At 41.2% G+C, this 18,115-nt stretch overlaps 1 protein-coding gene across 4 annotated transcripts in view; it reads right to left on the bottom strand.

Moving 5' to 3' along the window:
• Window positions 1-18,115, bottom strand: part of LOC119161447 (rap guanine nucleotide exchange factor 1) — a 146,588-nt gene that overhangs the window by 88,598 nt on the left and 39,875 nt on the right. For all 4 annotated transcript variants that reach the window (XM_037413915.2, XM_075879266.1, XM_037413916.2 and 1 more), the window contains 4 exons: window positions 10,683-10,935; window positions 6,508-6,627; window positions 3,469-3,627; window positions 38-233 (listed from right to left, as the gene is read on the bottom strand). In XM_037413915.2, coding sequence (XP_037269812.2) covers window positions 38-233; window positions 3,469-3,627; window positions 6,508-6,627; window positions 10,683-10,935 — 728 coding nt within the window. The remainder of the gene's footprint in view (window positions 1-37; window positions 234-3,468; window positions 3,628-6,507; window positions 6,628-10,682; window positions 10,936-18,115) is intronic.

The raw sequence follows: 18,115 nt of genomic DNA, 5'->3' as shown, positions 1-18,115 counted from the left end.
GACATTAAAATAAACAATCAATCAATTAATCACATACTCATTTTTTTCTTTGGAGGCAGGGGTGGTGGTCGGCCATCCTCAGCTGCAGTGGAAACATTAGTTGAAGAGGCATTTGTCAGCTGGCCATGTTGTGGGCATGATGGCTCATGTCCAATCACCTTGCAGCCCATCATATCTGTGGTATGTGTGCTGTGCCAGTGTTCACTTTTCCATCTCTCTCCATCTATTGCATCCTGAAAACATACATTCAAAGCTCTCAATCTCACAACACAACATGGCTGCAGCAGTTCATGGTAAGGCACTGCTGGGCAAGTTCTATTGTGACTGATTCATGCACACTTTTTCTCACTATATTACTACATGCCATCTGTCAAAGAGTAAGTAAACACCTTATACTTGAGCTTTTGAGTAGCTTAGTTTTGCACCAGAATGAATAGAAGGTGGGAAAAAGTTTCGGACTGCAAAAGGTCAATGATACCATGCTTTCTTTAGGTTTGATGCAAACAAAGTAATAGTACATCTACAACCCTAATACACCCAATTCACCATGTACACCTGCAGCTAGGTTCATATTCTCCATGAAGCAGTGTGTAGGACTTAGTTCTGATCAGTGGTGGCCATACACAAAATAGATTTTCTGGCATTATCAGCTTATCTTGATTTCCAGACATTTGCCAATGACCAATGCCTAAGAAAAATGTGCATAGACAGAGCATGTAGTGCAAAAGAAAGGTCACCACAGTCATTAAGAATAACAGACAGTAATTTAATATCTGGTGTTTTATGTCCCAAAACTATGATACGATTATAAATGTCGTTGTGGAGGGCTCTGAAAATTTTGACCATCCCATGTTCTCTAAAGTGCGCTGACATTGCACAGTACATGGGTGTCTAGCATTTCGCCTCCATCAAAATGCAGCTGCCACAGCCAGGATTACCGTATTTACTCGCATAATCCTCGCACTTTTTTTGACGGAAAACCAAAGCAAAGTTGGGGGTGTGAGAATTACGCGGAGAAAACTTATGGGGAAGGTGGTTGCAAATCAGGATTCTCACACCAGCAACTAACAGCAAGCTTCTAGAAGCACTAATTAAAACTTTCCTCAACAATAAAAGCACAGGTTCAACACAAGGCAAGTTTTATTTGAGACACAAAAAGTGCAAGGAAACAGTCGAGAATTTCAGTACCAAACGCAAAGCTTGTGGGCGTTGCGGGCGTAGCGGTAGCGTTTGTCGCTCAACAGGAGCCCTCAAAAGGTAAGCGTAGGGCGTCAGTATTGGGTTAATGGCTATCTAACAAAATCGTCTGCAGTTTCCTTCAGAAGAAATAAAGTTTACCATCAATCCCAGTTTTAGGCACACGGAAGGCCCAACGCGTCTTGGTGGCTTTCAGCTGCCGTCACCAGTAGCGAACACAAAACTCGTAGACTCCGAAAGGCCTACCGGAGGCCCTGTTGCCATTGTTTAGTGCACAATCTATCACTTTCAGCTTGAAATTAGCCGTGTAGCTTTGGTATCGCCTCATAACGTGACAAGATTACCGACACAACATACAAAACATGCCGCAACGCGCACTTGGCACTTTGGCTTGGCTTGGATTGAATTGTATCTCCGTGCAATAATAGAACGCTTGATGCATAAGAGATGGCGCCAGACGGTGTGTGCTATCATCATCAGTGGTCTGAATGAGCAGACGACATTATTGCGGCAGTTTTTGGGGGTGCGATAATTACTCAAGGAAAAAAAGAAATCATATTTTTGTGGGGCGATGTGGGGGGTGCGAGAATTATGGGAGTGCGAGGATTACGCGAGTAAATATGGTAAACCTGCGACCTTCAGGTCAGCAGCCGAGCACTGTAACCGCTATGCCACACAGTGAACAGAGCTACAGACTGGATTCCAAGACAATGAAAACGTGCTAAGGTGAGGCTAGAAGTTAGGTGGGCAGATGAAAGACAGAAATTCGCGAGGGTAACAAGGTAACACCAAGCACAGGAGAAGGTTAATTGATGAAACATGGGAGAGGCCCTTGCGCTGCAGTAGGCACGGTCAAGCTGATGATGATGATCAGGTAGGTGTCAGGAGGTTTCTCCCCTCATTCAGAATTTCCACACTAAGATTCAAATTCACTTTAATATAAATTGCGGCACCATTTGCAGATCACAAGTTTTGGTGACTGATCTAAGCGATGCCAGAGACCATTGGGCCTCACGTCATTCGGAGATATTTCAGACAGCATCGATCAGCTGCTTGTACTGCAGCACACAAGTGACTTTTCGTTTGTTTGAACGGACTGTGGTTTTTGGTATGAGATAGGAAACACAGATAATGACACCTGATGATGCAGAGCCTAACTAAGGACCCACAAAACTTACATTGCAGTGAATTACATGCTTTACTGACTCTGTATAAAGCATTGACAGTGAGATAAAAATCTACTTGCAGTACTCTCATTATTTTACTTCAACGAGAACACTGATGCGCGAAAAAAAGAAAATTTCAGATGTATTGTAGTTGGACAAATTGCCACAAGATGCTCTTACTGAATTCATTGCTGCTGTCAGAAGCTTTGGTAAACTGGTACCTACACACGTTATGAAGTCTATGGACAGACTGAAACTCTCTACTACCAGGATTGTACTGATAGTGGACACACAATTGCTTTGACTCTCTGCATCACATGGCGATGTCTGCATTGCAACTTATGATTAATGCAGTTCTACATCTCGTTGAATGAAAATAGACGTGTGTGCCACACATGGGATTAGCAGAACTTTAAAACTGAGCATGGCCTAATCTATATATAATCAGTCGTCAATAGATATGTCTAATGTAAATTGAGTTACAAGATAAGCACCATGGTTTCAGTACCAAAGAAACAAGCACATCCAGCAGCACTAACATAGTAGATTAAATAAGAACACTAGCGACATGGTAGTCTATAGAGGATAGCCAGTGATATCACTGGTATACGTGATCAAGTGATCATAGTTGTTTACAAGTGTTTGCAAGTAATTCCAGGTACGCTATGAAGCTGCGAAGTGCTCTTTGGAATCAGAAGTGCCATTGGCTGCTAAACATTCATTTCACACATGCGCAAACAAATTCCTTTACCATAACTAACAAGTCAGTAGCCAGCGACTAAGCGAAAAAAACAGATTTAATACTCTATCAGTACTAATCTGAGATCGCACTTTGGAGAACTAGTGACTGTTGATTCAACAAGGTCATTTTTTCTGGGATTGCAATAAGCAATAAAAAGTGAAGTGAAACTGTTGTAGAGAAAAATACTTCCTAAAAAATACACTTGCTACACGTAACAAATTGCATCCCTTATTTATAACAAGTACTATGTCTTAAAGAATCTTTGCATGCATTACTTGTCCGAGTTGCTAGACGATTGCACACGTGCATATATACATGAAAAAACACAGGAAAAAAAGTTGCTATTAGAGATAACTGCCAGACCTCAGCATCTGAGACATTGTCATATTGAGATGGTGTCCTTGTTCTGGCAGAACGCTGCTTGATGGGAAGGGCAGGTTTGATATCATCTACACTAGTCCCAAGAGCAGACCCCTTCAGCTCAAATGATTGGTGGCTGACCGAAGCCAGTGTCTTGTCCACCTGCATGCAAACAAGAATAGCATGATTTCAAAATTGATTGCACTATAGTGCCATAGTTAAAAGCAGTAGAAAACAATTATGCTAATTATTAGTAGCAATTTCACCTGAAAAGCAATGTTTTGATAGTGATAGCAAAGCATTGGACAACTACATAAAGGAAGGTGCTTATTTTTATTGGCCATAACACTTGTGTGCAACAATCTTTGTAACACTTGTAAATTAAACTAACAAGCATGGTGTGACATGCACATAGGTAAACATGAACACAAATCATTTAATGACAACAAATACTACTAGCTGTCACATTACTGGCCTGGTAAAGAACAGTAGTAACGAAGAGTAAACTTTTCATGCTGCTCCATCTCAGCAACTCTCTTCGCCGCATCTTGGCCACTTGAGATTGTGTAACCTTCAATATCAGGCACACAGGAACAAAGAGCACATGCATCTACCAGTCGTCTTGGCTTGCCCTAAGTATTAGTGCTCCCTGCACAGTAGCTCCAACGCGGCATATTGTGCGTTGGCTGTGTATATGCTCAATTGTGCAGACAGCCATGTGTCCTCACAGACGATATAAAGAGGAAAGTGAACTTGTTGAGAGTCCACGTTGTCTGGACGGCCCATATACTAACTGCTAGTTCCACAATAAGAACAGCACTCAAGGGGCACTGCAATGCTTTCCCAATTAATCATGAAACGGCTTTATTAAAGGGGCTCATTGCCTGAAGAATCGACATCTGTCAAGTACAAGTGGAATTAAGGGGATTTGTCGCAAGCTTTAAGTGCTTCCTCTCTCCTTTCGTAGTAGTGAACGCATTGAAAGCTATGCAGATGAGAGGATGACCAAGAGGCAAGCAAATAAGTCCCTTCGTCAACGCACGTTAAGACCTTGAGTGCTTTTATTTTTTTTTAACATGACTTATTTGCATTGTGGTAACAATAGTGCGCACGGGCACGTGACAGTGTTTTGCAGCGGCTACAGTAGCTAGACAAAGCTTGCGATGCTCAAATCAGCCAATGACTGGAGTTTGGGTGAATGGCAAAGTAATCTGGGTATATGACATCATTTGTAGAAAGATGAGGAAGTGATTTCTAGCTGCTTTTGAGAATTGCAAATTTCAGGTAGCGTGCTGCTCAAATAATGTTTGGCCCATGTCATTTCAGGAACCTTGACTACTGATCAGCAACATTTTCTTACTGTGCTCGAAAAGTGTTGCAGGGTCTCTATAATCGAGTGGTGACACAAGAATTCGAACACAATTTGACTGCGGTATTGCACTGATGGGAACATAGAGGTACCATCTTTCATTTTTTCATTTATTTACCTTAAGGGCTGAACGTGGGCATTACATAGGGGGGAGCATAACAATTCTGCACAAGATCAGCGGCAAATACAGCCTTAAAAGTATTTTAATTGGATTTTCAAAGTCATTAAAGAGCCAAATCACAAGCTGAAGCAAAAAGCAATGAAGTCATCATGTGGAGACACTTTGTAAAAAATTTGCACCACATATTCTGGCTGGGTTATGTTCTTCATCCTCGGGTCACCTGAGAATGGAGAGCCCAACCACAGACCCACAAACATAACACTGTAGCGGCTTACCCGTTTACTGACTACATGCAAAGCATGGTCAGTGAGATAATTATCAACTTGCAATATTCTTGTTGTTTTTTACAAAAACAGTGACGTGAATGAAAAAAAAAAAAAAACAGACAGCTGGTATTTTTAGTCACCTGACAGTATTTCTTTATGAGTATGCCGAGTGTGTTGTGGGACCATCGAGTACTCTTCAAAATTGAAACTGCCCTCAGTGATGAGTCATAACACATGAGCACTAATTTAAACATTAGTTTTGCACTGTGGCAAATGAGTTTCGTTGTCACTCTCAACGAGTCAGTATTAACGAGTCAGCAATGTCACTGTGCACAGGACTGAAGCTATCCACCCGAGGTCTGCAAAGCCGAGGAGGTCGCAGCTTAAAGAGATCCTGAACTATGCTTTGTGCGTGATAAAAGGCACTGCAGAAGCAGATGCTGCTTTGAACAACTCAGCCAAAACTTGCAGTCATGCGTGGCAAAGAAAATTTACAAGTGGAGTGCGAAGCTGCCACTTTATCAAGCACCCTCTCGTCATACAGAGACCCATTCTTATTCTTTTCAGAGCTGTTATTGTCAACTTTAATCTATGTCGAAGAAGATTGCTGCTAATGAGAGCTGATATACTGTAATTATTTGAATACAGGGTGAGCTTTTCTTTTCCCGGAAATGTTACGGACAGTCAGCTATCAATCTATATTCATGACCATAAAAACTTGACCTATATTAGGGATCAATTTGCGCAACAGCACAGAGCTAAAGAAGTTATACTGTCAGGTGCACTGTTTTTCAAGCGGCGCCAGCTAGGTTGGTAAATTACGTATGTGTATTTCCAGTGAACTGAACACCACCAAGAAAGATAAAGGAGAGATAATGTTAAGAATTTTAATAAAAACATTCAGAGATCGCCATAACCATTGCCGCTACACTTCAGACTCAGCTACCGCGGCTGCACACGAAAACGCACTGAGCTATCTTTTGTCGACGAATAAAACCATGGACAGGAGAACGGCATCATCCGAGGGACCATAAACACTGCATGCGATTCCATAACTGCCTTCAGTTGAGGGGGTTAAACTAAACACACATAGCACACATGCACGACAACTGACAAAGTCAAGAAAAACAAACAGAAGGTGATCATATTGCAGAAAGCATAGAAGCAGTTTCAATGATGATAAGTCCATGCCCCCGTGCTTGTTCTTGACACTTCAAAGTAACTTAGGCACTAGGCTTACATGCATATATAGACAAAATAAGTAGCAAACAAGTACTTATGTGTACCTGCTTCATGGCTGATATATGTGTTGATGATGATGAGTGACTAAGCAGCTGGTCAACACTGTCGCTTCGGCTGCTGACAGTAGTAGTACATGCATTGTAGCTGAAGCTCTGATAGCTTGTCTGAAAAAGAAGAGTACGTATCATCATTTCAAGTCAACCAGTTGAAGGATTCAGGTATAGTATACACACAATGGCAATGACAAATTTCCCACAGAGACCTGCTCCTTCAAAAGAATGCTAGTAAAAAAAAGCTTCAGTCAATAACGTATATATACGACATGAAGAAAGATGTAGCTACCATTTTTAATGAGGGCACAAACTTAGGTGAACTCTGCCTTGTGTCTTTGTTGTTGTCAATAGCTCCCAAAATAAAATTTAACGAGACTTCCCTGATGAACTGTTTTTGGCTCCCAGGACCGCACTTGATGTGCAAAATGCGCCTGCCTTCTAAAGTTGTATCTAACTATGACAAGTACAGCTGTGGTAACTGTGGTATCTTTCCATGCAGCTTAGTGTATAAGCGGCCCGTGTTCCCTATTTAGCAGATACTCTGCACTGGGTGCACAGGCTTGATATGCCGAAAAGGTTGGTTTACAGTTACGCAGTATAATCTTATTGCAACAATATAGCGAGTTGGGCTAGTTCTTGTACGTTCATGTCCATTTTCAATGTACGAGTCTTCAGTGTGCTTGAAACTAATATTTAATCACGAATTTCACTGATACAATCCTGCATAACTTATTTTTGAAATAACAAGAAGGGATGTTCAAATATTCAATCTTTCAAATAATTTTGAACTAGTATTTACTGTTTCATTCAATTTGTGCAGAAGAGTTTCGCTATTCGAAGTATTCGAACTTTCAGAAAAAAAATATAATGGTTTATACTAACAGAATAAAATAAAATGACACTAAATTGGCATGCAGTGTGCTTGCTCTTGCGTTCTGGGTTGCCAACTGACAAAACTGTTAGCCGCTTCCACCAGTGCTCCAAGCGGTCGCTGCGTAACATGCTGCGCGATGGGCTTGGCCGGAGGTGTTGCTACCAATGTGTAAAATGTCCATCTATTGCTCTACAACATAGAGAGTTTCCTAAAATTCACAAAACGGGATTCTGGCATAGCGATCCTTCAGCCACCATAGTAATGATGTGTAATACATGGATTTGCCTAGTCTTCGTACTTGCGGGCTTCAAACACACTTGAGGCTTAGTTTATTGTTGTGTTTTGTTTTTGTTTCAAATAAAAGAACAAACCGTTGTGAACTTCAAGAGCCAATGAGAATTTATGAGCCTAAAGAGGTCAAAGTGGTGAAGCGTAACTGCTGAACTTCTGCTGAACTTTATGTAGCGGCAAAGTAAATTCAAGCCCCAAGAAGCCAAATGGAGCTGAAAGAATGAAGATTTGATAAATCTGTGTACTACCCATCATTATTATGCTGGCTGATGTGCCATGCATTGCAGCTCCCATAAACACTAGCGCTAGAGCCACCTATAGTGTATATAGAAGAAACTACAAGCTCTGAGGAGCTAGCAGGCAACGCAATTTATTCCTTGCAACGAAGCACATTGTGGCTGCTTTGCTTTTGCATTCCCACTAGCACGTTGTCCTTCCCCGTGAAGTTCAAATTCATCTCGCAGATCACGACACCAAGAGCCAAGTTAGGCCCAGTAACGACGCCCGATGTTTCAAAGTACGCACGTCATGCTCCATTGCAAGTACAAAGAGTGGTTGCACTATGGTCTCTGTCTCGAGGTCCAAAGTGGTGATAAGCAGAACTTCCAAAGGCCTGACCACACGTACGCATTACAGCTAGTACGTGTGGTCAGGCCTTCGCAGTATTCCTGATGGTGACATGACAACTTTCAACAACTTCAGCACCTGCCAAGAGCCTTTTTACATATGTCAGGTCCCCCTTTTCTCGGTTTTCATCAAGTACAGTAGCAAATTCTCATGCCTAGAATGACAAAATGTTGTGGCCGAAACTTCACGAGCGACATCTGCAGTCATAAATACGCGACATGTGAGCAAGTGTGGCACCAAAGACACGCCTCCATTGCATTTCTTATCACCGCGGATGCAACAAAACAACTGAGTTGGCCGTCAAAAGTGCTCTGAACAATTTGGGGAGGGGGAGGATCGTTCTTGGTATGATATGATACTATGAACCAAGAATAAGTTCAGAGTATAAATGGCCCCTATCCAAGTGAATACACCTTTTTTTTTTTTTTGCGCTGCTAAGTTAACAGCGCTTCGACGGCTTAAAACAGCCATCACAGCTCAATGATAAACAAGCACGAAAACTACACGGCGCTCTGTTGTTCTAGACATGAGAGGTGACCACTGTACATATATCCAATCAAGGCACCTCCCTTGCACAAGCTTTACTTGGTTACGAAAAGGCCGATATACCTCTGGATGCTATTTATGCGAATTTCACAGCTTCTGTATAATGGTGCCAATATAAAATTCAGGAAAGGGCAATGAACATGGACATGGAAACTCATACCATGCTCTCTGCACTTCTTTGAAACACTGAGTATGACAAAGCCACATTCTAGGAACAATGCACAAGGGGATAGTAACCTTTTGCTTGTGTGTCGCTTATGTTCATGGAGTGAAACGTAACGACAACTTCTTTTTTCTTGGTCAACGTCTGACAGAAGCAATGTGTTTTCATATGGTTTTCAACTGAAATTGAATCATACAGCTACATCAACGGGCTTTTACCGAAGCTTCTAAAGCTTAAAACTTCCCATTTATGCCTGCAGCTGAGCAGATACAGCAGCAGCATAGATAAATAACCATTGGGACAGAGCAGAGTGTGCACAAATGCTCAGCTGAGCGAAGAAATGGCAACTTTTTTATTTTCCTTCCAGAATAACCGTTTTTGCAGCTATTAAAAAGAAAAAACGTCAGCACTAACAGTCAAGCTATTTTAACATTATTGAACAAAAAAGTGTTGGCTGTGGTTTATATGGCATCATATGATACTGTTCTGTATGACACGTTACGAGGAGCAATATCACTTGATGACACACAAACCTTTGCCGCTGAGCTTGTCACCAGGTACTTCTATTTTCATACATTTTTGAGCTCACTTTGCATGATACAATAATCAGAGAATATATAGTTAAGATCATGATTAGATCACCATGTGCTCTCCACCATATAGTGGGGAAAGCTGTGAATCTGTGATATGCACAACTGTTCCCCCTTTATGGTTTTTTTTGCACATCCTCCACGATAAGAATTATCAGTTATAATAAATTTTTATAGTCCTTGCATATTGATATAAGATGGTTTGATCACAAGTTGCACCTTAAAATGCAAGACAACTTGTTTCCAAGTTAGAGGCTTGAGCTCGCAGGAACTTGCCAGCACACAGAATGTGAAGTACTCAAGATTCATTTGCGACATCAAAACTTTTAGTATAACTGATATTCAATATTGCTCAATATAATCTCATTATGCCATGACGAATCTGGTTTTTAAAAACAATTTTGGCCCTGAACTACGCGTTTCAAGTAGAAGTTACACATGCATGACCCAAACTAAAGGCGGTCGAGACGAAAGTATGTGTGTTACTTTGCCATAAATTGTCCTGTTTTAATCAGTAAGTAATCTCTATAGCCTATAGACATGATCACAATATACCAAATGTTTTAAAGTGTCACCCATAAATTTTAGCAATTAACATTTTTTAAAGTTTATAGTTCTTATTTCATGAATGCTCAGTTTACTCTAAATGCTTTTTATCTAAGCATACAGCACCGCCATCACTTGGTTCGTCGATGGCCTCTAGAATCATGGGGCTTGGTACAAACGCTCCTACCTTGACAGCAATTAACACCTAAAGAATGAAGAAAACTAAGCAGGCGTTGCCTCCCCACTTTTCTGGTGACACACAGTTCTTAGACATCAAACATTCCAGTATTTCCAGTGCCCGTATATATGAGATAACTATAACAAAAGAGTCCAACTAGAGCAAACACACATGTATAAAAGTACTCGATAATAGAAATGATACAAAAAATATAAATTTTTTTTTATTGATCCTTCATCACTATATTCGCTGTTAGTAAGATTGTTCTGCCTATTGGCATTTTATGGCAGTTGTAGAGAGGGTGTCCCAAGTTTCAGATTGGTATAAACTAACGACAATGAAGAGGCAGACCTTGTGGGTGGTGGCTGTCCAGGCAACTGGTGAAGACATGCCCAGAAGATCGTCAGCTGAATGGTGTAAACAGGACTCGAAGCTGCTGGCACCACTAAGGGTGCTGCTACCTTGCCAGTCCCCAAAAAGTGGTGAACGAAGGGCTGCTGACAGAGGCTCCAGCAGGTTAGAATTGGAGCTGAGTGTCCCAGACTTCTTTTTCGGTGGCAGGGGAGGGGCCACTGTATCCAAGCTGGAACCACCAAGCTGGCTTCTGCATTCCGGTGGCACCCGCAGATAATCGGAACCTGTTTCTTTCACACTTAACCAAATGTTCTATGTTCCTGGGCCACATAGTATGCATGCCAGCTCCAATAAACCACAGTTAAAACATGCAGTGGTAATCAGCTTAGCATTAAATGACACAACAGGGAGGCTATCAGGCAAAGGACTATGTCAGTTCACCCTTTAATGCCTAGTGTCGTGAATTCACAACATACGAAAAAGTTCGAGGAAGCAAGTCATGGAATGCGTGCTGCCTTTTAATGCCAACTGTCAAGTACTCGCGGGGAACATAGCTTTCAGCATAAAAAATCTAGCACTGTCTTGCACGATGTATTTTATGGTAGAGCCAATTGTTTTGCAGCTGATGGTAGACAGTGCAAAGCACGTGCAAGAGCACTCATTTCTTCATTCTTTCTGTCTGACTGACGATTATATCTTCAATAATTTTGTTTATTTGGTATGTATGTTCTCAACACGTGGCACACAACATGTTGCATAGTCTTGAAGTACGTTCTTGTTGCAAGGTTCTTGTTTCTGTGGCTTGTGGAGAATTCGCGACATACATAAAAGTATTCATTAAAGAGGAATTTAGGATAATTTAACTGTGGAATCGTTTAAAGATTGCTATTTAAAGCTGGAAAATGAAAAAAATATTTATTTTCTTTGGCAGTTTCATAATTCAGGCATTAAAGAGTTGATGGGTCACTTCTCATGCAACTAAATAGCTTCGAGCAATATGGTTATAAAATAACTTACAAATTAGACAATTCACCCCATAATCCTTTGTAGCTAGAAAGCCCCATAGAAGATGTGGCTATTGGCCAGCATTGTGCATGCCTCGCTAGCTTTTCTGACCTCACTACGGCCAATGATATCACTACCAATGCTTTACAATTTTTCAAAAAAAACAAACAAACTAGTGGGCTAGTCAGTACTGCATATCTTAAGATATAGCATGAAAAGTGACACAAGATGAAAGAAGAATTGTGCAGTGTCCTTGTTTCTTTTGTCATCATATTTTTTAAATGCTAAATGTAATGATCGTCAATGAGCCCTACTGAGCTTGCTTCATTCGAGATAGTTCATGGATTAATCAATGGTGCGTTCAGTTTCTCTTGGTTTGTACTTATAGATCCAGAGATTAGCAAATTCAGCTACATTATACTGTCTTATACCCCTGTGAAACTGAACGTTTAAATGTCATTTCAATAGGATGACATTTGCACCTAATGACAATATGCAGCTGCTACACAGAGCTATATAATATTGTAACGATGTTGAAAGACTCGGGGTGTAATAAAACGTATTTATTAAAGGGCGAACCTGTGCCCACAACTCAAAGGGACTATGGTCGTAGCACGTTACAGCAGAACACCAAGATGTCTCCTTCTTCTACTTCTTCAAGAAGAGTCCCAAGCGCGTGGCGCACATCAGCCGGGGCCAGCTGGGTTCTCGTGCTATCATCATCGTCTATGCGCAACACTAGGAGGCGCCCTGTGCGCGCGGTGATGGGCGCGTTGTTTGAATGCAGGCACTATGTCGCGGCATAATCCCCCTCCTCATATGCATCGTCCCGATGCGTCAGGCAATGAATAGATTAGTGGTAGGCATCACTGGTCTTCCGGTGATCTTTTATAGTAAGGCTTCATCCGGATTACATGTACAACCTCTGTAGGGTTGCGGCGTTTTGAGCTCCCGTGTATAGCGGATCTGACTTGGTAAGTTGCATCGCTTACACGATGGAGTACTTCGTAAGGCCCGAAGTAGCGGCTCAAAAGTTTTTCAGAAAGTCCACGGCGACGCACTGGGGTCCATATCCATACTTTGTCACCTGGTTGAAAATGCGCTTCGGTACGACGCTGATTGTACCGATAGGAGTCGACACGCTGTTGGCGGCGTATTCTGTATCTCGCCATCTGTCGTGCTTCCTCGGCTCTTTGCAGGAAGTCGTCTAGGCCAGGTGGATTGCTGCTTTCATCATTCAGTGGTAACATGGCATCCAGTGGAGTGGTGACTGTTCGGCCGAATACAAGTTCAAATGGTGTCACTCGCGTTGTTTTTTGAACGGCTGTATTATATGCGAACGTGATGTAGGGCAATATTTCATCCCACAGTTTATGTTCGACGTCGACATACATTGAAAGCATATCAGTCATAAGTTCTGTTCAGGCGCTCCGTTAGGCTATTTGTTTGAGGATGGTATGCTGTAGTTCTTCTCTGGTCTGTATGGGTCATTCGCATCAGATATTTCATTAGGTCTGCAGTAAAAGCTGGGCCACGATCTGTAATTACGACGCTGGGTGCACCATGTCTGAGGACTATGTTGTTTATGAAGAACTTGGCAAGTTCAAGAGCTGTTACACTGTACAGCGAGTCAGTCTCAGCGTAACAAGTGAGATAGTCCATGGCTACGACTATCCACTTCTTGCGTGCAGTCGATGTCGGAAACGGGCCTAGGAGATCCATACCGACTTGTTGGAATGGGGCATGCGGTGGTTCTATTGGCTGGAGGAGGCCTGCAGGTTTCACGGATGTAGTTTTGCGTCTTTGACACTCACGGCAAGTTTTCACATAGAGCTGAACTGATGATAACAGTTTTGGCCAGTAGTATTTTAGGTGAATTCTGGCGAATGTACGGCTGACACCCATGTGCCCAGATGTTGGCTCATCATGACATGCGTGCAGAATCTCGCTTCGTAAAGGTGCAGGTACAATGAGTAAAAATTTGTCACCATGAGGTTTGAAGTTCCTCTTGTAAAGGACCCCTTCTCCAAGACAGGTCGAAGGGAGCCCTCTGGATAAAGTGCGCGAGACTTTAACGTTGAATCCTTGGAGACGCTGTATAAGCGGCAGCAAATCGGGGTCATTTTGTTGTTGAGCGATTTCTGATGCCTGGACGACACCTAGAAACGGGAAGTCTTCTTCCTCCGGCTCACTCGTCTCCACTGGTGCACGTGACAGGCAGTCTGCATCACTGAGCTTTTTCCCAGATTTGTATACCACAGTAACATCGTACTCTTGTAGCCTAAGGCTCCATTTTGCTAGTCGGCCAGAGGGATCCTTAAGATTCGCCAGCCAAACAGGTAATGGTGGTCACTGAATGCTCGGAATGGTCTACCGTAGAGGTACGGCCGAAACTTACTTATGGCCCAGATGACCACGAGACACTCTTTTTCGGTTGCAGAGTAATTTGTCTCAGCTTTCGAAAGCTTGCGGCTGGCATACGCTAGCACTTTTTCTTGGCCGTTTTGCCGTTGAACTAGAATGGCTCCAAGGCCAACGTTACTCGCATCAGTGTGAACTTCAGTTTCGGCAGTCTCATCGAAGTGGGCGAGGATCGGAGAGGCTTGCAGGCGTGTTCTTAACTCATCAAATGCTTCCTGTTGTTCACATTCCCACATAAAGGGCACCTCGTCTTTTGTAAGATTAGTAAGTGGTTCAGCAATGTTAGAATTCTCCACAAATCGCCGATAGTACGCGCATAAACCCAAGAAGCGACGTACTGACTTGTTGTCTTTGGGTGTCGGGAACTTCACGATGGCAGCTGTCTTTTCGGGATCTGGCCGAAATCAATAAAATCATTATTAGAATCATTAGAATCATTAGATATCATTAGAATCGAATGACTTAGGCTATCGAATGAGTTCAAGAAACATATTCCCGGTCGCAGTCAAACCGAATGTGTACTCTTGATCCCAGAAATTACTAAAAAGATGGCATTCGGCATTCTCAATTTGACCTGCATTCATGGAAATCCACAAGTAATGTTGCTTTTTCAAGGAATTTCTCAATTTTACAAGGTCAGCTGTACATAAGGTTGTTGCAAAATGTTCTTACTCTCTACATCATTGGCATCTGGCCGCTTTCGGCCATAACCTAAACAAGCAGATGCCTCTGTGCTTCACTTTTTTACCACTCTACAGTTTCCTTCTTAAACTTCTCCGGTCACTTTTTTTTTTCTGAATTATCGACATTGATATCATAACAGAATGACATTACTTTTTTCCTGTGTAACACTACCACAGATTGAATGACATCTATTGCACCGAATGACATTAACACTTCCAGTGTGACAGAGATATTAGTTCAGTGTTCTGCAGCTGCTGGAAGCTGAGAACCAGCTGTTAACTGCAAGAGCCAAAAGGATGGTGGTAGACTAACGCTGCACTAGGGAGGCCAATTTATGTTCCAGTGAGGAAGTGTCAAACGACTTTCCTAATTTTAATTTGGCTGCGTCTGTACTAGTATAGCCCCACTGGCACTTGGCAATATTTACCGTTTCTTTTGCTACTTCCAGGCATCATTTCAAGTTTGAAAATATATTGGCCAGGACAAAGATATGAACTCAATGTTCTGCCCCTACATCACACTACCGGTATATATACGCACGGTGCACTTATAGTTACAGAAAGCCATATAGTAAACTCTTGTTATGTAGTGGAAATTCTGTCCTAGCCAAAAAGAATCGCTGCTAGTCTTTTAACGTGAGTTATAATGAATCCTTTACAAGTAATACAAAAGCACTGTATTTCACTCTGAACTCTATCCCACCTCAATTTCTAAATCAATTGAAGCATGCAGACGTGGTTTTTCAATCAATTCATATAATTCTAAATTTCTAAGGTGTGTGAATTTGGCGTGACAATCCTGCTGCAAAGAGCCTTTGGAAAACATGGTAAAACATGTATTTGGGCTGATTGATACATCCTTACTCAGATATAAAAAAGACACGTACCATCAAAAATGCAGTCAAGACAGAACAATAAAGGGCACTTTTTTGGTTCATTTCTATTCAGAAAGAGGATGCCCTTTTCTGTTCTGTCTAGAATCCATCTGTAATAGTATCAGTCTTCTTTGTATCTCAGTGTGGAAAGCATTATGTAAAATGCTTAAAAATTCTGGCACAGTTAACTACATCTCTGGTGGTTGAAAACACCACACTTTTTTAAAAACATAACAATGCCTCATAACTGATTCCCTTTGAGTACCTTTATGCCTTGAAGACGTAGAATTAGAATTGTGCTGAAAGAGTGTGGCTGTTAGATACAATCTTCCCCAAAAGCAAAGTTGCTGAGCGCAAACCAAACACCATGGGTTTAAATGAATGATATTTTAACAGTAGTTACATGCCCGCTAATTTTATGTTACAGCTACAACTAAAAAAGAACAATGCAATGCACTATTTTAATCCCTTACTTTCCCTCTATAATAATTACCATCAGATCCTTTATCTATTTGACTAAATAACTAAATAAAAACAAATAAAAATAATTGTGGTGATATATTATAATTTCAGATAGAAAATAACACTTATATTACTTAATACAGTAAATGTTTCCAGCACAACGCGCCATCATGCAAGCTGCACAGACGTCACATGCTACACATAACATAAGGCCAATCAAACACAAATGCACAAGCAACGCTGACAAACTAATTTCTTAACCATAGTAAAAACATCGTAAAGAAGCCAGTGCACAGGTATATTGCCATCGCGCATTTTTATCAATGATTTAAAAAATAGTAGTGGCCTCTTTTGCTGGACAGGACTGGAATGAACGCTTGATATCTAAGAGGGACTGCCATAAGCTAGCAGTCAAAGCAAAAAATTTCTGTGAGACAACCACTAAGCCCATGATTTTCACGCTAAGGAAAACTTGATACCCTTAAACCTTGCCATGTTGCATGTATGTCCGAAGCTGGTGCCTTTGCACAAAAACTGAAAATATAAGACCAGATATAGCATCAATTTTCCAAGTTAGGCAATCACAATCCATGATTTCTTGGATACCAAAGTTTATTATTTGAATTATGCTTGTATGCTATACAAAACAGTGCCATCACTAGAAGATTAATTAATGAATTATTAACCATGGTTTCACATGCCAAAAGCATCAGACAATTATGATACACACGTCAATTATGATACCCACACTACTATGCCCACTCAGTAGTGTACATTGGATTAATTTTTCACCTAAATCTAAGTAAATGGGCAGAGTTCTAGCACTTAGACCAAATCAAAATGTGGCCGCTGTGGCCAGGAATCCACCCATGTGCCATTGAAAGAATCATGCAATACCTGCCTCGAGAAGAAGGTGGTGTGACAGTCGGTACTTGTCAGTATATATGTGTCAAAGATGGTGTTGCTGTCGGTACTTACCACCAAGAAAAACAGAGACTGGAAAGAAGGTAAACCTTTCCAGTTTCTTCATTTTTCTTCCAGACAGCAAGTACCAATGTGATATGACGTCAACAACTAACCCACTTTATGCCTAGCACACCGAGGCGCCTTTGACAGACAGGTTCACCTATCTAAATATTGGCCGGCTTGTCTGGGACACCCGATCCTATTCATTCAACCTCTATAGCACAATGCAATATTTAATACGATGAATATGAAATGCTACACTGTGCCAGCATTCAAAGAGGTCCTTATTTTTTATGTACTTGCCACAGCTTTACACAAGCTTTAGAAATAGTGCTGACAAAGCAGCCTGTCAATTAAAAGAAAAAAAATGAAAACATTGAACATTTGATCAGCTTCATGGGGACTACAGATGCACATTCCACACATTTGCATTAAAAGAAAAAGTACACATGGCAACAAAGTCCTTTTAACGAAATGTTCTTGAAGAATACCAAGTCAGCAGAACAATTTATGTTACTTTAAAATTGCTGAACATATTGAGAAAATAGACGTAGTATATAAGAGGTACAGTCACTAGTTACACAGATGTGAAAATTGAAAGTGCATTTTTCAAACATACGCAGGACCGACTAAGTTTTTGCATCATATGTCAATATACAGGTCTAATATGTATACAACTGGTTTTGAATATCACTATCACTGTTAATATACTTAAAAACATGACATGTCACTATAGTGTGTACAATCGTAAAACAGTCTGAAGGGGTATACATAATGTAAGTACATGTATGTAACCTATGGAGTTTACCCCCTACTGTTATCAACTATTTATTAAATCTGCAATGGTGAAGAATGTCAGCATTGCTTTAGCATTATTCTAAAATTCAGTGACTATGTTATACTAACCACAATAGGCCAAACACACCTGAGGAAGTTTTAGTAGGGAACACGGTTAGTCAAGGGGTAAGCAGGCTTAAGAAGTAGAAAACAGAGCAGATAAAAGTTCCTGAAGCTCAAC

The sequence above is a fragment of the Rhipicephalus microplus genome, chromosome X, assembly GCF_043290135.1.
Source record: "Rhipicephalus microplus isolate Deutch F79 chromosome X, USDA_Rmic, whole genome shotgun sequence".
Classification (NCBI taxonomy): Eukaryota; Metazoa; Arthropoda; class Arachnida; order Ixodida; family Ixodidae; genus Rhipicephalus; species Rhipicephalus microplus.
Note: the sequence above shows the minus strand (reverse complement) of the source record. Positions and strands in the feature narration are given on the sequence as shown.